This window comes from Nanorana parkeri, unplaced genomic scaffold (assembly GCF_000935625.1).
Source record: "Nanorana parkeri isolate BGI_ZX_2015 unplaced genomic scaffold, ASM93562v1 scaffold12, whole genome shotgun sequence".
NCBI classification, from domain to species: domain Eukaryota; kingdom Metazoa; phylum Chordata; class Amphibia; order Anura; family Dicroglossidae; genus Nanorana; species Nanorana parkeri.
Window position 1 is genome coordinate 1,368,387 of NW_017306280.1, and position 25,795 is coordinate 1,394,181.

The window sequence follows — 25,795 nt, forward strand, 5'->3', positions numbered from 1 at the left end:
GCTGTCTCTCCTTGCTCATCCTCCTGGCTGTCTCTCCTTGCTCATCCTCCTGGCTGTCTCTCCTTGCTCATCCTCCTGGCTGTCTCTCCTTGCTCATCCTCCTGGCTGTCTCTCCTTGCTCATCCTCCTGGCTGTCTCTTCTTGCTCTATCCTCCTGGCTGTCTCTCCTTGCTCTTTCCTCTGGCTGTCTCTCCTTGCTCTTTCCTCTGGCTGTCTCTCTTTGAGAAAGGTGTCGGGGAGCTTGGCCCAGCAGACTCAGGCTAATAGGTAATCATGTGTGCACAGCTAAATAAATATACCAAAATGGAATAAAGGGGCCGCCATCACACCCTTCGTGATCTACCAGCATCTGCTTTGAGAGCTACTGGTAGATCACGATCTACCTAATGGGCACCCCTGGTCTAGGACAACATAGCTGATTCAGAAAAATTCTCCAATTCAGCTCACTTTCCAGTTCAGCTATGTTGTCCTAGATTGTTCACTTCTCCTGCTTTCTCCAAACTGTTCACTCTTCTGTGCATAACCCTGTTAGAATTTACACTTCATTTTACATCAGGCATTCACACCGCCATGCTTCTAAAGCAACTTTCCTATTGATCTCCAAGCGTTTTTATCCTCAAACACCACCTTGAGGGGAATCATAACCAGGTCTAGGCAGAAGGGGTGGTCGCCTTGGGCGCTTCAGCAGTAGGAGGGCACAGAAAGGGTAGCACCTGCAACCTATGTTGCTGAAGTAGTTCAGAGCTCATTGGGGTGAACTTTGACCTTTTTGCTTAGGGGTGCCAAGGGTAAACATTCTGCTCAGGCAGAGCAAAGGAGCAGCACCAGGCAGCGTATGGCTCTCACACCACTTATAACAAGGGGAACAATAGAGATCAGATTCTGGAGTCTCGCATAGTGACATCTTTGTCTGTTCTGGCCGCAAATGGCTAAAATCTAGGACCATAGTGCTGTAAGGCCACAGTGCCAACCTTTTGGACACCTTGTTGTCTAGTTCAATTAGCCACATAACTACAGAGAATAAACCTAACTGCTGAGGCACGCTTCATATTATTTTTTCCTGTGTAAGGGAAAGCAGTGATGTAGTTGTAACCGGTTGAGTGTTTGAAATTGATGGAGAAGATTAACCTGACAGCAAAGGCAGACCCCTCAGAGGTTGTCTGCTAATTGTATTGTAGCATTTTCTGGAAACACTTTAACCTTTGACTCATGTCCTCAGGGCAAGACTTCCTGACAGGGAGCTGATCACATCCAGTCTAGCCTATTGTTGTGTCTGCTGTTCCTCCCTGCAGCTTGTATAGCTCCCAGCTCTGTATTCCTATTCTGAAATGAAGAAACAGAAGAATTCTGGACTTCTTTTTTTTTTTTTTCCTATTTCTGTATTATACACTTAATTTGATATTGTCATAGTTTGCAACAGATATAGTTGACGGCTGCTCGTAAGAGCCAATAATAATAGTTATTCGGAATGTCCTGGTATATGGAGCACACACTTCAGCATCCAAACCAATGTATTCCTTCTCCATCTATTCCTATTCTGCAGCAATTAAAACGAGATCAACTCTAATCAACACTTCCCTTAATTACAATTCTTATACTCTTTCTTGCATATTAGCCCTGCAGATCTCCTGCAACTGCGCACATTCTGTCTACATGCACTGCAGTGATGGCATTTCTCAGGACGCTGTTCCTTAAAAGAGAACTGTGGCCTAACCTTTTTTTTTGCTATAGTTCTCTTCAGGGTCACTGGAGGACATATACTAATGTCCTCCGGTGACCCAAAACTCAGTATATAGCAGGCATGCTGAGAGTGCAGAGCCGTGCTACAGCTGTGACGGGTCCCAACAATACTGAGATCTACCCTGCTGGCTAATTGACAGCTGGCTGTGCCTCTCTAGAACCAGGGTCAGCTGTGCCCGCCCCCTTCCTGTCCATTCGTCCAGTCAGCGCCAGAGAAACGGAGAGGGGAGTGGGGAATCCCTGTGGGGAGCGGTGACGCAGTCACCACTCTCTGCAAGAAGAGGATTGGGTCAGCGATTAGCGGTATGTGTTCGCTCACTTCCCGATCTATAGAGCCGACCTGTGACAGCTTCAGTATCACAGGTTGCCTTGAATTATGGGGATGAGTGTTTGTTTTTCACTCGCCTCATAATTCTCCTTTTAGGCTATGTTCACACCATGTCCGGAGCAGATCTGTCAATGCAGTGCAGTGTGTTTTTGCCGCATTCCGGTGCATTTTTAAAAAGCTTAAAATAGGCTTTCAGGTGCAGTCCTGTGTTTTGCATGTGTGTGTTTTTTTGCGTTTTGGTGCATTCCAGACCAGAAAAAATTGTGCATGCAGCATTCTTTCCATGCATGTTGGTGCTTTTTGAAAGCTTTGTGCAAGCGTTTTTTGCACATGCATTAAGCTTGAAGTGTTTTTGTTTCGGCCAATGGAAAGTGGTTCTAGAGGAGGAGAGCAGTTCTTTAGGCACGGAAAAACTTATTTTGCATTTATAGGCACTCCCAATGAAGTCTAAACACCCCCGCCCAAAACAAACAAACAAAACTCATGCACTTCTTTAAGGGCTTGTTCACACCATATCCGCATTATGTCTAGACCAGAACAGTTTGTTCCCAGACCAAAAAAGCATCCCAATGTATCCCTATCGTATTTCTGGGCTTATTCCGCTCCAGTCCAGAAAATTAATACTGCTTATCTCATTTTCTCTGGTCTGAAATGCACTGGAACACAAGGAAACTATTGAAAACACATACACATGCATGCAAACGCACTGGACGGCACCTGAAAGCCCATTTTAAGCTGCATTTGCAGATCTGCTCCAGATGTGGTCCGGACATGGTGTGATCATAAGCTTAACGCAGGGTGTCCAGCTACAAGCGTCTAAATGTTAAACAGGCACGATTAGAAACAATGGGATTCTGCACGTAGGGAAACACATTATAAAATGCTCAGGTGTGAATGGGGGCTTAGAATTCGGAAACAAGTGTTTGACAACCGGAAAAGTGTAACTTTTTATAGTAGGAATGTAAACAAATGTTTGGTTTTCTGGGTCATTTTCAGGTGTATGTCTCCTACGGTATGAGTGGCTATTGTGAAATCTTGCAGACCAGTGTGGAATTTAAAATCACGTAAAATGACCTTATTGCTTTTCTTCTCTTATAGGAAAGAGACAGATCCACAATTTAGGGGTACAGCTGCAACTCAACAAGCACTGCCTGGACACTGCCTTCAATTTCTTCAAAATGGCTGTCAGCAAGCACCTCACTCGCGGTAGGAAGATGACGCACGTTATAGCTGCCTGCCTTTACTTGGTCTGTAGGACAGAAGGAACTCCACGTATCCTTTACTAAGACGATCATTCAGACATAGCATTCCGGTTCATTGCATCTGACTTTTGTGTGTGATAAAAATAGATGTTTATGTCTTTAAGAGTCTTCTTCCTTCTTGTGGGTTTAGTCCTGGTTACCTGTCAAAGTAAACCGCATTTAATCCAGCCTGTAACACCACCTGCTGTATCTTGTATTTTAGATTGTGATATATTTTAAAGAAATATATATATATATATTTTTTTCTTTTTCTGCAGGAAAACTTTTCTTGAGATGACTGCAGTTACCGAGATGTAGGAGGCGTCTATTTTTATTCCACTGTGTTAAACTTTGGCTAGATCTCATAAATGTTTCCTAGGCTGTACCATTGGGGGCTAAGTTACACAAGCAAATGTAATCTCTTCTTACTAATATTTAAAATGGCCCTGTCACAACATGATCACTTATTTGCTACACCTAAAAGTGAGTGCCTAGCAATTTTAGTATCGGGATTGAGCTACTAATAATCATCTGTGTATTTGTAGACTATTACGGTGACTGCCAGCAGGGGGTTACGGCGACGCTGTCACCAAAGGGTGGTAAAAGAAGACTAGCCATGTAAAAGTTATCTATATATAGTTTGTTTTTCAGTGTCCCATATGGCTTAAGATGCTGCTGCTTCATCTCTCCCTGCCCACGGCAGCTATTTGACCATTCCTGGTGGGCTGATGACTGCTTTCCAGTGTCCCATTAGATGCTGCTGCTATACCTCTCCCAGCCCATCACAGTAAGTTGAGTAGGGCTGCAACCAACTAATCGATTATGAGAATAGTTGTCAACTATTCTCATTTTCGATTAGTTGGTTGGATCCCCTGGCTCTTTCCTCCATGCTGGGAGGAGGGCACAGGAAGCAGTGGGCGGGTGCAATAGCCAGCCTGCTATTGGCTATTGCAATTTTAAATGGCCAGTAGCAGGCTGGCTATTGTATCAACACACTACCTGCTGTATTTACATTCATCTGCCGTCTACGGAATCTTGCCACTGGCAGCTTTCATTCCCAGGCTGAAGCTATCCAAACGCCACGTACAAAAGGTGGGAAAAAAAAAGTCATTTTCGGCCTGACAAATTCTGCTGCATGAGATGCATTGCAGTGCCGTTCGTTTCAATGGCGTCCCAAACGCGCTTCCTACCCACAGTGTGATCGCCCGCACTGGAATGCCGTGTGTTCCAGTGCAGTGCGATTGCAAAAAATTGTGCATGCAGTTTTATTCAGAAGTAAACTTTGTTTGTAACACTGCATTTGTGTATTTTATTTTAAATTATGGATGGTATTTATTTAATTTTTATCCAATTGATTGAAAAAATAATTGGCCAACTAATCGATTATGAAAATAATCATTAGTTGCAGCCCTAACATTGAGTAGACTAGAGCTTGAAAGATGATTAACAGTAGCTCAATCCTGGTACTAAAATGGCTAGCTACTAATATTTAGGTGTAGCAAATAATCGCAAAGAAGTGGGATGCATGGCTCTTTATGGAGTAAGCTACACAAGTAGCATGTAATAGCAATAAGTTTCACTTGATCACATAATGCCCCATTCATGTGTGATTGGTTGCTGCTACATCCCACTTGTCTAGCTTACTGCATAGAGAACAATTTGTTTCATATGTTTTGACTATCAAATTGCTACTTAATTTTAGTAGCAGGACTGGGTTACTGAAAACCACCTCTGAAGCTCCTAACCTATTCCAGTGACTACCAGCAAGCAGTTCAATCTATGTGACAAAAAAATGTAAATAGCTCATGTAGCTCTAGTCTCATGTTGCCTGAAAAATCGGTCACCAGTGACTTGATAACAGTGGGCAGACAATTGTGCACGATTTTCAGATGCACCTACACCTCTGTGGCTCTGACCCTAGGGAGGTAAATAATACATGTGCGATAGGCACAGATAATGTATTTGTCTGCATTATTGTTGAATAATCAGATTTACTGTGTCAGTGTCAGTCGACTGTGACTTACATTTTTATGAACCACTGAAACCCCAACATGTGCTCTGTTTGAGAATTCAGTATGTAATGCCTATTGATTAAGAGAGACAAATATTTCCTTCCTGCTACCCACCCCAGATCATTAAAGTCACAGAAGATAAAAGGAAATGTTCCCCCAGAATCCCACAGTGGCTGGTCTTGTGGTCACGAGTTTTGAACAATGCGTAGGGTCAGCCAGTCTGAACTCTGACTCATCCCTTCAGTAGAGATCATGTGATCAAATGCCTAGGAATCTGTCCTTGTGATTAGCTGCTATGGGACTGTGGAGTGGCTCTTTCTTCAATCCATGCTCTTCGTTATCTTATATAATTGCATTGTAGCAAGTTTGTTGGGATAGCAGGGATAGGGCAGGTTTTCAGGAGTGAATTCACATTTTACTTTAGTTCCGCTATAACTGTAAACGATGGAACCGAGCTGAGAGTTTGCAGATGTTTGATCCTTTTTTTCTTTTGTATGTAACAATGCATCTTGTGTGTAAGCATCATTTGCAGTACATTGCACAAGTATGCTTTTGCTGAAATAAGGTAATACCTGATAGTCTTCAATAATGCTTTCCTTTGCAGATGGCTAGTGAATGTGGGGGCATTAATTACCCCCCCCCCCCGGGTAATGAAGCCTCTTTTTAAGGCCCTAAGTATATAATCATCGTTTCACTAAAGCGAGACCATGTTGCAGTGGTTACTGTGCCACATTTTAGTGGGTGGCCCTGCAAGTGAAATCATTGCACTTTTAGAAAGTCCAGGAGCTAGGGTACTTACTGCTTATTACACCAAGGGGTGCCAAATAAATGACAGGGTCACTTTATAGAGCCTCATTACTGCTAATTATAAAAGCACAGCAGCAGCTATCATGGTAGACCCTGTGCTTTTTACCCCCGTGGGAAGCATAAAACTGCTGACCGTACACTCAGCTGGGCCATCTGTTAGGCCTTGTTCACACCAAATGCAGACTAGATCCGGTCAGGTTTCTGCACACGCAGTGCAGTGGGTTGTGCCGCGTTTTAGACGCGTTTTGGATGTGTTTTTGATGCGTTTAGTGCCTATTTTGGTTAAAATCGGCACTTTTAACCAAACAGGCACTTGCACGCGTTTTTGCGTTTTAGATGCGTTTTTGATGCGTTCCATACCAGATCCAGAGCAGCTAAAATAGGGCTTGCCGCAGTTTTTTCATCCGGTCTGGATCTGGTCTGGATCCGCACGCTGCGATGTGAACTGGAGGTCAAAATACCATAGGAATACATTGGACGCAGTTTTGATCCGGTCTGCACCTGCTCTGGTCCGGATCTGCTCCGCGCTTGGTGTGAACAAGGCCTTAGCTCTGGCCTGGGAACATCTGGAGTGTAAGAGGTGCTCTATTCCCTCCGATTATTGCTGGGAGCTTCTCTTCTATGATGGTGGTGTCTAAAACTTGATCCCTGCAGCGTAGGAGCTGTAACTGCATGATTGTTTTTTTGTATATTTATTTAATTTGCGCAATTAGCTGTGTGAAAGGGTTTCAATTAATCTTCCTAATGTAGGTGCTCGTTAACGTTTAATATATATGATCAGTGTATCAAGCCTAAAAGTAGTAATATTCAATTCAATGTGCATGCCACCCCAGCAAGCATATTTCTTGTTTGTTCTACCAGATTTTACACAATGTTACACAATTTTGCTGTGAATACAGTTGCTGTGTAATATGGAATGGTATGGAGATGTTGCATATTTTGAAAATAATGCACGCAGAAATGTTGCGATTTGAGTTGCATCCTACTGTCTTGCTCTCTGGATTTCCAGGCTCATTTTGCCTGCCTTGATGTATTACATTGATGCTCCCTGAGCAACATTTTTTTATTTTGACCTCTTGAGTTCCCTTACCTAAGTCTTACAGCTACTTTAACTGTTTATAGCTTCATTCTCTGTTCCTGCCAGCTGCAGAAGTCATGCAGGGAAGTAAATGGATCTTAAAGTAAAATTAAAGTCAAAAGAACTCCAGGCAGAAATATAATTATCCCTTTCAGTGGGGCTACCCTGGCAACTGCAAAAGGTTAAGTGTTCGTCTAGGGACGAAAATAAAAAAGGTATACTCACCTGAACACTGTATAAGACACGATGTCTCACAGGAACTTGGACCTCCGGAGTGGAGGGGGAGCGAGTTTGCAATTGATGGGGCTAGCAGCTAGCCGGCTCTGAGGTTCAAGTGAAAATATCTTTTTTTATTTTTGTCTTTAAGTGAATTGAAGTCAAAAGGTCTTTAAAATGCTAATGAAGTTACTTACAATGGATGGTGCTTCTTGATGTTTATTATTTATTTATTACAGCTATTTATATAGCGCCAACAATTTGCACAGCGCTTTATATACAGAAAATTCTTATCAGTACCTTATCAGTATACCCTGCACTCAAGGAGCTTACAATCTAAGGTCCGTATCTCACATGCATACATAGGAGGGCCAATTTAGACAGGAGCCAATTAACCTGCCAGCATTCTTTGGAGTGTGGGAGGAAACCAGGGTACCCGGTGGAAACCCACACAAGCACAGGGAGAACATTCAAACTCCTTGTTGGGAGAGGTTGTGGAAGCACAGATCCACAGAATGGATGAAGCAGGGAGATCTTTGCAGTGCAGATCTTCAGGTACAGCTTTCTCTCCAGCAAAGAGAACAGTGAGTAGCATAGTAGTGTCATCACCAAATCTGACTCCAAATCTGGTGAGACTAGCAGAGGCAGCAGTTCCTAAAACTATATCGCACTGCAAATATACAACTATGAGTCTTATGTCACAGGAGGTGCACTGTTATTTTCAAGTGTAATTCAAAACAAATGTAAATCATTTAGGGCACTGTTTGCACCAGGGCTGGGCAAATCCCAGAAGTGTATGCAGCATTTTTTCTGACCGGACCAGAACACAGGCATTGATGCGCCATGCGTTCCTGTGTGGCCGATCACACTGCGGCCGGAGGGCGTGGATGCGGTGCCACGACCCATCCCGCCCCAAAACAAGGTGAGCCGGCTGGAATGCGATCCAGTGCGTTCCGGCCGGAGGGCACTGAGGCGGTGTGAGCTAGCCCCAAATGCTAATTAGAAAATAGTAGAAACCCCCTTTATCACACCATTACGGCTGTCCAATCCCTGACACTCGTAATACACCACTGGAAAAACATTCTTTGTATATTTTAATATTTTTAATACTGCTTTTATAGCCTATTTTATCTGTTTGTTGGAGCACATTGCAGAAACACATTTTATTGGGATGCACTGTAGTGATATCTGCAGTGTCTAAAGAAAAAAAGCAGGCACAATATGAATGGAGCCTTGCAAAATCAATAGCATTTGATTAAACCAATAATTACCTGCATAGCTCATCCCCACCTGGTTATTGCAGCGGCTTGAACTGACGCTCTGAATATCCAGTGTGTTTTTTATTTTATTTTTTATTCTCTGTAAAGGCCATTTGGAGAATTGAGGCCTGGATTAATACAACACTTTAGGAGTGCCTCCTTGTTTTACATTTCCAATCTTTTCTGTCGGAGGTTTAATAAAAGCCATTTCACCGCAACTGTGCAGAGACCGGCTTTGCAATTGAAATTAGATTAAGAGGTCTGTGACTTTTTCACAGCTGAAGATATTTCCCTCAGACTCCTGGGAAATAATAAAAAAATCTAAGTAAAGGACGGAGACAAGGAAATGTAGAGACCACTGCCGATTCGATTTTGTTTTTATTTCTATTTCATATTTTATGACCAGGAGAGCAGTGTTGGTACTGTATAAGCGGGAGGGTGCTTCATGGTTCATCTTTGGGGCGTCTTGTAACATGTGCATTTAGTGATCTTTGCTTTTGTTGCTGGAATGGATAGAATCTTGCCCAGTTTTAGCTAAAATATCAAGTATGATGCGGTGTATAGTAAAAAAAAGACCATATTTGCTAAGCTGCTTAAAGAGAACCTGTCACTAACCTAAAAATGTGCAGCACAGAAAAATCAAGTATTTCAAATGTTCACTTGCAGTGTTTTCCTTTATGTAAATGGTTTTTATTCACTTGCAGTACACCTTTGAATTTGCAAGAACATTTGATTACCCAAGAGCCTTAGCCCAGCTCACTCCCACCTTGTTTGTCGTAGTCCTCTCTTCTTCTGGGAGTGTCCTAATTACTTTCTGTGCTGGTCCATCTCCTCTGCCCTCCCTAAATAACCATTTAGGGGGATCGAATGGGAATACTACAAAGTGTCAGTTGAGTGCCAGCTTTGAGTCTCCTGGATCTGCTGACATCACATCCAAGATGGCAGAGCCCAGCAGAAGTTTCAGACCTTTTGGTGACCTACACAAGTGAGGGTATAGAGTTAAATAACATGAATAAAATAAGTTAAGTTCACATATCATGTGGGAAGATGTTATTTTTAAATGAATGGTCTAGTGACTATCTGATGGCACAGATACAGTGACGGGTCCTCTTTATGGAGACATCAGGGATCTATTAGAGCCCTAATGTCGCCTAGGGACCCCAAAGAAGCACAGAGCATGCTTTACAAGCTTCACTTCCAGCTACAGCAGCCAGAGAAATGACTGAAAGTGACTTAAAGCACATAATTTCCAGTGATCAGAAGGGGATATCAGCCGCTAGAAGTGTGCTGTTCTCCCTCCAGTATAACTGCAGAAACCCTCCGTGCTGGTTCCCGGCCCACACAGGGGAACAGCGGTGCCCGGGATAGCCAGTGGGGAAGCACACACTTCCCAGCACCATACAAGCGATTGGGTAGCTCTATAGCTGCCCCAACGCTTGTATGTAACAGCCGTCAACGGCTGTAAAAAATGTTCATTGCATACATTTGTTTACATTCAGCCTGTCTGAAATTCTAATTTTACATTGTGTAGGGTTGCAGGCTGACAACAGAAGATAAAAGCAGAGCATTTGGATTTCTCTGACGCTTCGTGATGTCTTTAACCCCTTCGTGACTGACGACGTACAGTGTACGTCGCCAGCATCGGGGCTGTTTAAACAGACTCCCGGTGACTTTTGCCGCCGGGACTCTGTTTAAACTTGTAGAGCCGACTGTCGGCTTTACAACAGAAGCGATCCTGGCGACTTACCTGACCAAATGCTCTGCTGCCTTGAAGGGTGTTAGAGGACAGGGTTCAGGTCATTATACCATTTGCCCCAGGCGGCATCTATATCAACTTTTATCTTGGCGTGTGGCTTTGCTATTCTCTACAATGATCTAGTGATGTTTTGTGCCAGATGTAGGACCCCAGGCCCTCCTTTTACTGGGACAGTACTGCAGCGCCATAGAGTAAATGGCTCCTTAAAGGCACCATTAGTCCACCTTTAAATAATAAATGCACACTTCTTCATAAAAGGGCATTTATTTATTTTGCATTGGAGGCAGTAAAGCATTGCAACCATGATCAGTGGATGGCAAAGTTACCATGTTTTTATGTAACAGCATGAATATGGGTATAACATGGAACCTGGTAAAAAAAAAAAAAAAAGGCAAACCGCCTTTAAAAGGAATTCTAACAAGAGAAAGTTAAGAAGCATGAGGTTGCCATGCCTTTAAAAGCAGGGAAAAGCACAGGTTCACCTTCACTTAGATCCTGCACCACTCCGTTCAACTGCTGGAGGGATATGCAATAACCAATACTTCCAGGTATGGTTGTGCATGTTACATTCTCCCCACATAAAAAGTCTGGATGCCTAAGCAGCTAATTGCAAGGTAGAGCCCCGTGAAAGCTCTGACCAGAACCACTTACTCGGGGCTGCTTCTTTGTAGTGAAGGGGAGAGGCCAATATGAGCAAGTATACCTCCTAGTTTTCTGTCCTCCACTGCTGACAGATCCGAATGGTACCTTCTCCAGCACGGGCTAGGGATGCACAAATACCACAGAGTATACAAATGCTCCGATTCCTATCCCGATACCTAAACTTCCGGTATCAGGAAGCCAGGCAGCGAGTCATTACACGCTCCCCGGCTTCCTGATTATCCAGGAAGCTGGCTCCATGCTGCCTGACTTCCTTAATGGGACTTTCGGTATCAGCGAGTACCGGGAAAAAAAATATCGGTACTCGATACCAAAAAAATGGTATTGGTGCATCCCTAGTTAGGTCATCTTCCTACATTGGCCCTTGGGTAACCAGTGGTGATGTAACTCCTGCACATGTGCCCAGCATTTAAATAGTCCTGACATCGGCTCCTGCTGGGAATGGACCGAGGTAAGAGAAGAGGGTTTTTTTTGGCAGATGGGACATAGTTTATTTTCTACCAAACAAGTAACTGCTTGCTTGCTCCCTTAATTCCAATTTTGCTACTTTAGTCCCAATTTTAAAGCTGATCTCTGGGATAAACAAATGCTGTCTAAATACAAGAGCTGTGCGTATTCTTACTTGAGCCTTGTTGTGGTTTGTGTATTTCTTCCAGATGTGTGTTTGCAAGAACTTCCTGTAACAAAGACAGGTCACTGCTGCTCTCTCTCTCCTTATGCAGGATGACTGGCCTTGTATCCGCCCCCTCCCGCTTTATTTTGCAGGTAGCCTTAGTGAGTGGGGCTTGCTGGGTGCCTCCTACAGCTCTCTGCACATGCTATGTACAGCAGAGTGATCATGCCACTGGTACTTTTATATTGGCAAATCTGGGTATGCAAAGGTGCACACAAAGTGTATTTTTAGTCTTGGCTATTAAGGAATATATTTTAATGAACATTTTGTACCCAGTGTTCAGTTTTGCATGGGCACAGCACAGGCTCACATTAAACATGCTATAACGCATGAGGGGTTGAGCACAAATATAAAGTTTATGAGAAGGTCAGGTATTGGGTTTGTAGTTTTTTCTGCTCTGTCTGTGCAGTGAAGCTAGGTAAAATTATTGGTTTCTTTGTAGATATTTCATCAGCTCTTAATTCTTTGTAGCGTCCCTATTTTGTTTCCATCTTTGTGTGTAGATTCTGTGCAAGAATAACTAGCTTGTGGGCAACATTAGAACACTTGGCAGGAGAGGTCGGAACTCACAGCTGATGCGTTGAACTCTCCCTCGCTTCTATTCAAGGTTCCAGGCGCTGGCCTATAACATGGAGTCCAGCTGAAGTTGCTGGAGGGACAAGTGTCTGTTTCATCAAAGCAGCTGGAAATTTCAGATAACAATGCAATACATGAAAGACATCCATGCTAAGAATGGCAAGCATCAGCATGTGCAAATAAGATATGAATTTGCGTATTAACCCCTCTAACTACTAAAGGGTAAACCATTCTAATGAAAAGCACAATGTAAAATAAAAAGAAGCTAATGAAAAACCAATAATATAACCAGTTCCAGCAACTGAAAGCTGGCGAGTTAATTCTATCCAACTGTGAGAAAGTCAGAAAGTCCCTTCAGTTTAACAGGAAAACCATTCTGAGAGAAATATGAAAGCTGCCATTGCTGACCCTTGTGTGAAAATTCTATTTTCCTGGTTTTTTTTTTTTTAATGGTCTGACACAGGTGGAGTCAAAGCCAATTCCAAATTCTTGAAGAGTGTCTTCTTAAATGCTTACTATGAGGTGAGTGATTTTCACTCATCCTCATAGTTCGAGCCGACGTGTGACAATGAAACGTGTCACACGTCGGCTCAGTAGATTGGGAAGTGAGCAAACACATACCGTCGCTCGCTCACTTCTCGATCATCTGCCTGCAGAGACCTGTGACTGTCACTCAAGAAGCCACTGAATCATGATTGATAGCTAGGCAATTGGCATTTTCACCTCGATAGGTTGGCAGTGCCAGCCCAAGTGTGGCTATAATCGGATTTATCCACCACGTTCAGATCCCAGGGAGCTGTTCACATGCAGGGTTAGTGGTTGTTCGTCCTGAAGCCCATTCTCTAGGCTTGTGTTGTCACAGTGCAATATCAGCTGGCCATACACTGATTGAATTTGGGGGGGAGGGGAAAAAAATTAGCCTTTAATGTCACTTTAAGCTAACAATACACTGTTAGAATTTCGGGTGATTCACAGATCTTTTGTCAAAGCAGCTGGGTCCAAAATTGTTGATCGAACCGTGAATGCAGCCAATCGGCTAAAGACACTGTCTGGGTATTCTCACAGGGGCGGGTACTTACTGTCAGAATACAGTAGCCCAGCTGGAGAATTTCCTACACCCAATTTTTTTAGCATGAATGAATTTGTTAGATTTCTTTTGTTCCACCTGCAGGCTGAACAAAATAAATCTGTTAATGCATGGACAGCTTTAATTGCTGTTTATGTTTGGCTCCTGCTAGTGACGTTCCCCTCATTCACCTCTCTTTAAGGTCATCCTAGCCATTTAAAGATACCGAATCTAGCAGATCATCTGATAATGGAAAAGTATTTTAATGAGTTGTTTTGTGTAAAGTGCAGAGAGTAATGGACAGTTCAGACAGTATTGTCTGCGTTCTGTCTGCCCGTTATCTCACAGAGACCTTTATCAGTCGTGGAGCACACAAAAGCAGTGCAAAAAAAGGAACAACGTTTACCGTAAACAGAAGGATCTTGGTTCAATTCATAAATCCCTTCTGACTGTTGAGAAGTAGAAGTTTACCAATGAAAAGCATTCCCCTGACCAGTATTTTTTTTTTTTGATCTGTGAAGCTTATAGGTTCAAGAACATTGATACATTTGGTGAGATTGTAGGCTAAATAATGCAGTCAGTTTTCCAGGATTTGGTTCCTTTCACACAGCACTGCCACGGGGCATTCACTTTGCTGTGTTCCTTCTTATTAGGAATATGTCTGCAGCATCAGGCAGGTTTTACGTTGTTGCCTCAGGCAAAGGCTCTGAAACAACTTCAAGACTATTGTAGTTCTATGGATGAAATTCCAGGTAGGTGCCTGAATCCTTCTTTCTGCGTTTGATATATTCTTCCATTGCATTACTTGCAGATAATGGATCAGAACTAAATTAGCTGCATATAATTATTGTGATTTATAAACTTCCTGTTAAAAAAAGGTACATCAAGTGGCTGGCATTGTATTGGAAGTTTTGAAGCTGAAGGCGCATATTAAAATAACAAGTTATGTATTCATTAAAGGATAAATGCCCCACTCCTGACCTAAATGATCACATCCGCCCCCTCCACACATCCGTACTTATCAAGATCTGATGGGCATGGTTCCTCTTTTATTTACATTGCAGTGCCGCTCCCTCTACTGGCTGCACCTGCACATTGCAGCACTATAGACTTCTACAGGGGCAATCTCCCAGCCAGTAGAATGGAATCAGCCAAGAGATGGAGACTTCCAGTGCCGGATATTAACAAACAGCAGAGCAGTTGCCCTTAGGTCTCGGTAAGTATAGATCTACAGCAGGCAAGGACGGGATTGTTGGTAAAAAATAAGTAGACATTGTCTATAATAGGGATCACCAATACTAGTACGGTATCTGTATCGGTGGCAATATTGAGTATTTGGGCAAGTACTCGCCCAAATGCTCTGATACCTTCACTGATACCGGAACTTCCGGTCAGAGGAAGATTTCCTCTGACCGGCGGTGCAGTATGGGAAAATTATTATTTTTCAGGATTTATATAGCGCGCAGCGCTTTACAATAATAAGGAAGACATTACAATCACAATATAATTCAAGACAAGATGGTAAGGCTGGGTTCACACCTAGGCGGATTGAATATGCACGTTTTTCGAACCACGATTCGCGGTAAAAAAAACGCGCGTTTCCGAGGGATACTTGGCTGTATCCCAATGGAACCGCCCGACCAAAACTCCCCAAAGAAGTACATGTACTTCTTTGGGCGTAGGGCGGTTTCCCGCACGTTCGTACTCGCGGAAAACCGCCCAGATGGGAACCATGCACATTGAAAATAATGGCATTTCCCTGTTTGAGCGTTTTTCAGCGAGTACGAAAGCGCGGAAAAATGCCTAGGTGTGAACCCAGCCTAAGGAGGATAGTTGGAGTAGCACAGGTGTGCAGACAAAGCTGTGTGTGCTGCTGGTCTATACTGTTTGCTCTCTGAGGTGTTACTCAAAAGTTCTGGTGCTGTACCTGTGAGCAAGACTTAAGTCGGCATGTGGATCGGCTGGTGGAGGATGCAAACAGTCCACTGAAAAAAAATCCAGGGAGCAGAGCTCTGAACACACACGTCCTTACAGCTCCATTGCTTGACCACGCCCCATCTTTGCTATATTTTTAAAGGAGTTTCGCTAACACTACATCTGAGAGGATCCAGCTTCGCTTCTGGGACACAGCTAGTGTTACAAGGGAGAAAACCAAACACTCACCTTGCTGGGTCTTAGAGTGGAAACGACTGGGTCCAAGTTTGAAAGCGTGATTGCAAGCCCAAGTGTCACTAACCAAAAGCCTTCGATTTAACTCCATTTGGTGAGTAGCCACCCAAGAGGGGCTGTTGGACCACCGCTAAGAAATATATACCATCAACAATTATTTTTCCTCTGCACACGTTTTCTACGGTTTTTTCTCACTGAACACTGTACTCCGATGTTTTTATAATAATTTTTTTTGTGTGGATCGTTCATATATCGTTATATATTGGATGGTTTTTACACAGTGGTTACATTCCTTTACTGTTTTAATCACTATCTTGTTTTTCACAGTATAATTGAATTATTAATATATTTTTTTCTTTTGTTTTATGATCCCATGTAAGATTTCTTTCGAATTGTTCAGTATTGGGTTTTAGGCCAGATCGCTTAAACCCTAATTTCACTTTATTACCTGGTTGCACCAAGTTTCATACCACTTATACCTTTAGCGCTTTGATATATATTTCTTGACCACTGAAAGGATTTTCCGATCCTCTTTTAGAGCTGCTTTAGGTCTTAATTAAAACTACATATTTTTACTTTAGTTTCTTCTCCAGAAGCGCAGATTATCTATTTCACACTAAGGAGGATAGAGCCAGCTTTTCCAGAGCAATCAGGAAGCCGGGCGGCGAGTAATGACCACCTTCTGTCTTCCTGATTGGCTGGGAAGCCGGCTTCCTGGCCAATCAGCATGGAGCCGGCCGAACACCTGGCTCTTTGCTGATTGGCTGGGAAGACGGTTTCCCAGCCAATCACAATCAAGCTGGCCAAACAACATGGAGCGGGCTTCTCGGGTGGCATGTCATTTCCCGGCTTACTGATTGCCTGGGAAGCTGGCTACATGCCAGCGGAAGTACCTGTATCGGTACTCAGTATCAGCGAGTACCGAAAAAAAAATATCGGTACTCATACTCGGTACTTAAAATACGGTATCGGTGCATCCCTAGTCTAAGTATATGTGCACATAGCTGGGGTTCATTTTACAAAAGGGATATTAAAGGGGAAATAAAACAAAAACGATGTGAAAGTGTAATTACAAGGACATTTCTTGTTGGCCTTAATCTGTTTGATTTTCAGCTGTACACTGCAGATAAAGTTGGAAGCAGGTCAGTTACTATGGCCAACATGAAATTATTTTTTGTCTAATACACGAAATGAAATATGAAACATTTTCAACATTTTCTTTCTAACTTTTCATACAGACGGTATGTTAATGTTTGGTGCTCTGTAGTATTTTTGCGGTGTGTCCCTCAGTAAATATTGTGTGGCCCGATTCTGTTGTGTTCCTACTCAAATGCTTGCTCTGTTCCATTTCAGTTTGGCATGCAGATAATAGAGAATCAATATATATAATGGTTATTGTGAAATTCCAGCTTTCATCAGCAGGTGGTGCCGTTGTAAAGTGTAGAAATAAAGCTTCAACTTCAGTTGAACCCCCCTGCAAGCTGTGTATGGAGGGGACACTGCTGTGAAAGGTTCTCGAACACAAGGGGGTTTACACATTACAAAGCAGTTTTTCTCCATAAAATGGTTGAAAATCAACTCTTTTTATGATCTCTTATAAGCTGCAACTGTTATGTGAAATAAACTTTTTTTTTACTGTCACTATTGCTGCTGTCAGATGTGTAAAAGCATTATTGTCTGACCATGTGTGTTGCCAATTCCATAAGGCATTTAATAGCTCAATTCCAAACCAAAAAAAAAAAAAGGTTGGTCTTTTACAGCTACTTCTATACAGTCTATGTTGTCAGTTAATATGATATAATGGGGGGACAGAGACAGAGAGAGAGAGTTTGGAAGCATTGGGTATTATGGTAAAGAAAAACTAGGTTCTTTAGTCTCCCCCGAAGTCTGGTGACATGGGTTTTAACGAATCGGTTTTACATTTGTAGGATGCCGTTTTTTTGTTATGGTATCTGATTTTGTTTTGTGCCATTCATTAATTCAAGGCTCAGGGGTAATTTTCTGTCTTGTTGTTAAGGAAACAAAAATGCATGTTCCAGGCAGTTCCCACTTTTAGGTAATGCAAATGTTCCTAAACACTCGGATAGGAAAGTTCAGCTTTAGCTCTGCTTTTTATTTCGGATTTGACTTTGGTTACCTATGGTGCTTTGACAGCAACAGGATCCCTTATGGATTTTTGGTCCTCTTAGCACAGCTGGGCTGGAGCTCCTGTTACGGTGCCTGGAGGATTCATTGAGAGCGGAGGACCTGGAGAATATATAGTAGTTTCAATTTTAAGTATATTATAATATATATATATATATAACTATTTATAAAAAAAGGTCACACACACTCATATTTTGTTGGACCGCCATTAGCTTTGAGTACAACAAACATTCGCCAAATCTTTTTTTCCATCCAGAGTCACATTATTTTTTCCCTAAGATCTTCTCCAGCACATCCCTAAGATTCTCTATAGGGTTAAGGTCTGGACTCTGTGGTGGCCAATCCATGTGTGAACATGATGTCTCATACTCCCTGAACCACTCTTTGCCAGGATTCATCAGGCTCATATTGTGAATGTCCTCTTGGAATATGCCCAATGTGCCATCAGGGAAGAAAAAATCCATTTGTGGAAAAACCTGGTCATTCAGTATATTCAGGTTGGCAGTTGACCTAATTTTTTGGGGACATAACGTTGCTGAACCTTGACCTGACCAACTGAAGCAACCCCAGAGCATAACATGTCCTGATACTTGAATATCTTTATTTTCAATAAGGCACATCTAGGCCATACTCACTTTTTTTAAACATTTTAACAATAACAAAAAGAACAAAAATATGTATTGGAAGAACCATAGAAGGTATTGACAGGGTCCATAGTTGTTAGACAACAGTGCTTCCGTAGAATCAACAACAACATAGAAAAATATAGAATGCTCGCATCGTAAACAGTTCTACACAAAATCGTAGCATCGTTTTTTTCATGAAGCAGACCTTACTTAGGTTTGACATAAACCTGTTGTATGTATTGACAAAATGTATTCACTGTTATAAAAAAAAGGAATAAGGGCCAGTCTATTACAGCCTTGGGCATGCCTGTTCCAGCTTGGTGCAGATGCCCAGTTCTGTTGATGGGACCAGAGCCATTGGTCTAGGGCACAATGAACAATGTGAGCAAAGTTTTCTTCAACACAAAGGTATTGTGTTATGTTAATTCATTAGTGAGAAGAGCCTTAGTGTGGTTGCTCAGTGGAAGATCAGTTGGTGTAGGAATTGATCATTGAAAGTAAAGGAAACCAACTAAAATATTAGTTTTTTGTGGGACTGAGCACTGACCCCTTTATGCACCACACTGTCAAAACTCATGCACTATGCCCGGAGATGAATAAAGGGTCACTATGGCACCCTAATGAAGGCCCCGAAATGTTGTTTTTTTTGCACGTGATGCACCTTTTAAAATAAATACAAACAAGAATTTACAAGTATTCATCGAGTGCTGGTGATCTTCATTTGCATCAAGACTTGGTATTGCATGGCGCCATCCGTGATCCTCACTGTGAGCATCACCATATACTGCATGGTCCTAAAAGCTGTAAGGAGTGCAGGGGATACATCTGGACACAGGATTAAAGGGTCAGGTACAATTGTTTTTATGTGCGCGGTTGCTTGTTGAGGAACCATAGAAAATGAATGGGCACAGGCACTTTAAAGAGTGTTGAACAATGGCTGTGATAAAGCACACATGTATGGGCTCTGTATCCTTTCAATTTTTGGTGAGCATTTCTTGTTGACTCCTTCCTTTCTATACTTTTATAATCATCCGGATAGTTCACATTGACCATTTCCAGTATAGAATTATAGGTTTAACGGAGGATTTTTTTTTTTTGTGGTTCGTTATGTTCAAGTAGCAGAAGCAACTGTTTTGTACCTTCAGCAGTGAAAGCCATTTTGTATTCACAGCGAAGGCAGACATTATGTTGGCCGGCTTCATATTCCCAAGAGAATTAGACCTGCCAAGAAACCCAGCAATTGGTGCTGTTCTCATAGACCACCTGCCCATGCCAAAAATATATGTCTTGTGTATGCAACAGGTATGCTTTAAAGAAAACCTGTAGCGATAGAAATTCATAGGCTGCATATGCTAACCCCCTGAAAACACCAGGAGGGGATTTTACCAAAACTGGAGCAGGCAGAATCTGGAGCAGTTGCCCATAGTAACCAATCAGTTTCTCTCCTTCAGTTTGCTTAGGTAAGATTTGTAAAGGCGACTGAGAATCTGAATGATTGAAGTGCAAATCTGCTCCAGTTTTTGTCTGCTTCAGTTTTGATAAATTCCCCTCCAGTTGCTTGGCCCTCTCTGGTTTCCAGTACTTTTTTGAGTCACTGATCCATAACAAATATGCAGCCAGTAAAGGCAAGCTGCCATGATCTATATGCTTGTTCTCATGTGTAGATCAACTTGACGGCCAAGCAACTGACATTTTCCACAGGGGCAATGGTAGCCTCCAGGTTATTCTTCCTGACTGGTTTCATTTAAATCCCCTCTCCTTTCCGAATCACTTCACATTTGTTAAACTCCCTGATATCCTGTATCTCCTTTTAATTACTGCTAACGGATCCTTGTACCTTGCAGTAGCTGTTCCTATTCTCCTTTAAATGTCTGCACAACAATTAACATTTTAATTAGAAGCCTCAGAAGCTGTAATGGAGCCGTGTGTATGGACGCAGCAGATGTTGCTCTGCTCTCCTTTACAGCGCCCATCTCTCTGCGCCACTGCGCGGGCGGATGGGGGGAGAGACCAAACACGTCCGTTCCCTTTTATAAGTGTTTTCATATATGTGTTTCTGTATGGGAAGCCTTCATTATGAAAAGGACAGAATGAATATTTATAGAAAACGGCTTATAGTGTCGGTGCCAAGAGATGTCAAATATGTAAATCATATCTTGATACCAACTTCGTCTCCCGTTAACTCCTTTGGTGTCGCTTGTGGCATGTCTGCATGCTTAACGTCGGTTTTATCTTCTGAAAGATGCATGTGATGGGATGTATTTCTATAAAATTGAACATTAATAACGGCAAAAACAATTGCGCAAATTAGGTTTTTAAAAGTATGACTTTAACAAGGTTTTTCCCTAATGCCTCAACCATATGTCAGTAACAGACATCCGGATGCAGCTCCACATATACCCTGTGGATGGCTCCTAACAATTATTTACATGCCCATTTATCATAGACATTTGTGAAACAACATCTATATTGTTACATCATATAAACTTAAACATAAAATTAAAACAGACCCCAAATCAATATAGTTTAAAGCTGATTGTAAGCAGATCTAAACCACACAAACGAATCGAGGTTTCTATTTATTAATACATCGTTAAATGTATGTTTTTAAATGCAAGCAGTGTAATTACCTGAATTTGACTTTGCTGTCAGTCTCCTTAAAACCTCTGTACAGTAGAGCTCAGACGGGGGTAGGGAGAAGGAGCCAGCTGGTTGTGCTGCAGTGATCTTGTACTGAAAAGGAACAAGCTAATAGGAGGAGAGATCTGAGTGCCAGAGGGATGATGTTATTGGTCTGCTGCTTCTCCTTCCACTGCCCAGTCACAGGCTAGATGAAGGGACAAGGGCAATAAGTATACTTTAACGGCAGCAGAGAAAGGTCTGCTCTCCTGACAGGTCTGTGCTGTGTGGCAGAGCCAAGTTAATCTCAAGACTGGATGAACAGAAATACAAATCCTTTGGGAGATCAAATGGCTCTCTTATATGTATTTTATTCCTGCAATACAGCTTTTATATTTTAAGGTAATGCCCGTGCCAAAGCGCATGCTTAGTTATGTGTAAGGTTTGTCTTGTTGAGATGGTTTGGATGGATTGTATTGACTGCTTATGGTCCCTTCTTCCAAGCCAACAAATCTCTTTGCCCATTGTGGTCAACATACAAGTTTACTTGAGGAAGTTTCAGGCTGCCTTTATACCTATGTGCTGTTATCATGCATTTTTTTTATTGCATTGGGCTGATGTGTTAACTAGAGGTGAACCTGAACTTTGTGTGAACCCATTTCGCCAGTGTTCACGCAAACCCCCTCAAAACTGTGACTGCCACCCCCACTTTTGGGCCAGTCAGTGGTGGCAGTTGCAACGGGCCATCCCTACCTATTTGTGACATATAGAGTAGCTATGAGGCTGGGAATGCGCCTCTCTGCAGATGATTGGGCTGGGAGGAGCAGGTGGCAGTGACAATTCTGCGTGGGCTGGTCTCATCACTGGTGTTGACAAGTTCTGTAATTGCTATCAAATTCCTTATAATGCGCATTGACATATGAAAAAAATGCTCACAAAGCTTTTCACTGCCAATAAAAAGAATGCAAAACCTCTGTGTATGCAGTAATGTGCATTCGGATATGCACATTAAAACACATAGGACGTGAATGTGCCCTTAATGTTGTGGTTTGGATTTTTTTTTTTTTTTTGTAAATGATCACTTGTACTGCACACTTCAGGAATTCTATAGACAAGTTTCACAGACTCGGCTCTGTGGCTCACTGTGATGGCTGTTCCCTTTTAAGATGAATATGTAGCAAGAGTTGTAGGTTCAAATCCCCCTTTGTGCATCTTCATTATGGCTCTGAAGGAAAGCATTAGAAACTCAAAGCAGTTATTAGGTGTGATGTACAAAGTGAAACAATTTTGGTTTAGTTTTTATTTTTCAACTAAAACAAAATAATTTGTTTCCAAGGGTAATAGTTCTGATCTGTTCCAGTTTCCTTGTATTTCAGAGGTGAAACTACTTATTCATTAAAACTACTACTAAAAATTCAGGTCCCTAGTTTATAAATCAGACCCTTAGAATGATTTCCTATTAATTTCTTTTAATGCCATGATTTTAGTCAACCCTTTGTATGCTGGATTTAAACGTGAGAGTGCTGTAAGACTGTTATGAGCGCCTACAGCCATTTTACTGAGCCAGAGAGACAAGTTCTTGCATGTAAAAAAAGAACAGTCTTGTATTGCATTTAACTGTACATAAAACAAATGCAAATCTTCAGCTTTACAGTGGAAGTAAAGCGTCTATATACAAAGGGGGGGTTCCCACCTTTTCTTGACGTGAAACCCGAACACGTGGCAATTTTTTTTTTTGGCAGAATATAGATGAGAGAGTGAGAAGAGGCAGCTAGGGGAGGGAGTAAGGAGACCAGCTATAGAGAACTACAAATCCCAGCAATACAAAATAATGTGAAGCTACATACATACATGTGTTGTTCTGGGTTGGCGCTCTGATGTCTTCAGGTGGCCTGGGGGTTTGTGCGGGCTCTCAGGTGGGCGGTGCGACTCTCGGGTGGGCGGTGCGACTCTCGGGTGGGCGGTGCGACCCTCGGGTGAGTGGTGCGACTCTCGGGTGGGCGGTGCAACTCTCAGGTGGGCGGTGCGACTCTCGGGTGGGCGGTGTGACTCTCAGTGTTGTGTAAGCTATGGTGGGGGGTAAGGTATGGTACCAGGGGGTCCGCAGAAGGGCAGCACAGTGTCGGGGAGCCAGTGTCAAATTCTGTTCTCCTGTAAATCCTCGTTCCCCCTGCTCAGCTGTTTCTGTAACTCCGCCTCTTCATGCCTCTTCGCTTCAGCTGCATGGGGATCCACATAGCCCGGCCACTCTCCTCGTAACTTCCTCTAAGATACACAGCACAGCCTGGGTGACAACCGTCCATAGATACAGTGTAAGTGAGCATTACTTACCTATGGGCAAGAAGTGTGGTGCTGGCGGGATTCCCAGCTGAGGATATAAGCACAATGTAATGCGAATTCGAAGATTGTTCTTGCGGCAGGAATCCCAGGGGTGCCGTTCAGGTGCGGCCCCTGTGCCCATTCAAGTTAAAAGAACTATGGGGTAAGTGTTTTCCTCCGTAGTTCTCTTAAGGGTCACGGGAGGACATTTATATATATACTAGCGTCCTCCCATGACCCAAAGCTCACTATATAGCGAGCTACAGCTCGCTGTATACTGAGACCGCCGCAGCCGGGACGAATCCCGACAATGCTGTCCAGATTCACCTAGCTGCGTGAGTGACAGCGGGCTCTGCCTATTTGGAGACCGAGCCAGCTGTGCCCGCCCCCTCCCCGTCCGTTCCTCCACTAGGCACTGGAGGATCGGAGGAGGGAGGGGGGGGGGGAATCCCTGCAGGGAGTGGTGACTAACAGTATGCGTTCGCTCACTTCCCGATCTATTGAGCTGATGTGTGACAGTTTCATTGCCACACATCAGCTCCAACTATGAGGATGAGTGATGTTCACTCACCTCATAGTTCTCCTTTAATGACAGGGAGACAGTGGCCACATCAGTCTGTGGATGACCGCATGTAATCGTATATGATAGAATTTACCTGTGGATCGGTAGAGATGCTTGTTTTGGGACGCAAGCTCTTACCCATATATGGCTTGTTTATACAAAACATTTATTGTTTTGCTGCATTATTTTCATGCAACAATTATATAGACCTGAGCACATTTTGTAAGGGAGCAGGATAAAGCATGCAATGTGCCCTTGTGTTGGTGACGGTACAAAAAAATGTTGTAACATCATCTTACAATAGCAAATTCAAGCAAATATTGGTGCTAGATTTTAAAACCTACACACTGAGGTCATAACCTAAGCAGGATGCCCTTCTGACCCTGGCATTTATAGTTCATGAATCTTAATCCAACCTCTAAATCCAAGTAGGTCATTAAACTGAGATAAGCAGGATTTACTACTGCAGCAGGCATAAGCTGTGGCTTAAATGTTTGCAGAAGGTGTATACACACTTGCTGACCGGTACTCTAACTAAATTCCCCCAACTGAGTAGTGGGAAGAGATCCTACAGCTACTCCTCCATCCTTATCCTAGTCTACCAGGTTGACACAGCTCTTTATATTGCACAATATGTACCTCACCACCAAAGTTCTGCATAGCATTGGTCTTGCGTTGTAAAATGTGGTAGAGACCAAGGATGATCTGGTGCACTCTCTTTGGAGGTGTCCCAAGTTGGTCAGATCCTGAAATACAAATGTGAAACGTATGCATTTTAGGTTATTTTGTCTCCCCTTGTACTGATCAAATCCTCATTTGCAGGAAGTTGGATATGCAGGAGTGTATGTGGTGGCTTCTCCCTAGAATTCGGTGACAGATTCTCCATCTGTAATAATGAAAAGACATATTAGACGGACATGTGCAATATTAGTCTTATTATAAATATGGCGCTGTGCTTCCTTATTATAAATATGGCAAATGTTACTGAGGCCTGCCATTGCCTTTAAACAATGAGAAATCCTGATGTTCAGCAAACATTAAATGTTCTTTATAGCGGGAGAGCGTAATTGGGAAACCCTTAATTTGGCATTTAAAGTATAATTAAAGTCTCTTATATTGGCATATATCTACTGATAGCAAGCAGTAGATGTATGCCCCATGATTAAAAATAAATAAATTAGGCAAATACCTAATTACTTACCTGTGTCAGTGCCGCTCGCTCCCGGCTCCCGAACGGCTGTGAAGAAGTATGCGGGGGGAGTGGAGTGAAGAAAACTCAATGCACACAGTCGGGAGCGTGCACGTCGAACAGACACCGTGGGACACAAGGAGTCCATGGTGGATCAGAGACCGGCACCAGCTCTGGAGGGACTGTCGGGGACGAGTGGAATGAAGAAGATGATCGCAGCAGGAGGCTTTAAATAAGGTAAGTGCTTACAGCAGCAATGGGGGAATTTTTTTTTTTTTTGCCTTTTTAATGTCACTTAAATAAATATGACAAATAATATGTACCGTGTATTATAAGCAGTTGTCTTTTCTCAGTAAAATACTATTTCGATTTTTTGTTCCTTTGTTGTATCTCAGTGCTACTGGTCTGCTGCATCCTCTGTGCAGATGCTTCAGCTCTACATGCACTCAATTGATGGCTACATGACATTGCTTGGGGCAGGTTTACTAAGGAGACATGCCTGTGCAGTAAGCATTGTTACAGCTGGTCACTGTCATCAGATGTACATGTAACAGAGTGATAATGCAGGACAATAGTTGGGAAACATGGACAGAGCATTGTCAGCCAATAACACAAAGTGCCTGCGCAAAGACCTCCTGGGCAGTATCATTCTTCTTCCTATGGTCCTATGTTAATGACTGCTGCAGGATTGAGAATAAGGCAAAAATACCGAAAATACATAATGTTTGGGGGTTTGATGTAATTTTCAGGCCTA

At 42.7% G+C, this 25,795-nt stretch overlaps 1 protein-coding gene across 1 annotated transcript in view; it reads left to right on the forward strand.

Moving 5' to 3' along the window:
- The window catches only part of BRF1 (BRF1, RNA polymerase III transcription initiation factor 90 kDa subunit), a 295,119-nt gene that overhangs the window by 34,194 nt on the left and 235,130 nt on the right, over positions 1–25,795 (forward strand). The window contains exon 3 of the mRNA XM_018556478.1: positions 3,167–3,340. Coding sequence (XP_018411980.1) covers positions 3,167–3,340 — 174 coding nt within the window. The remainder of the gene's footprint in view (positions 1–3,166; positions 3,341–25,795) is intronic.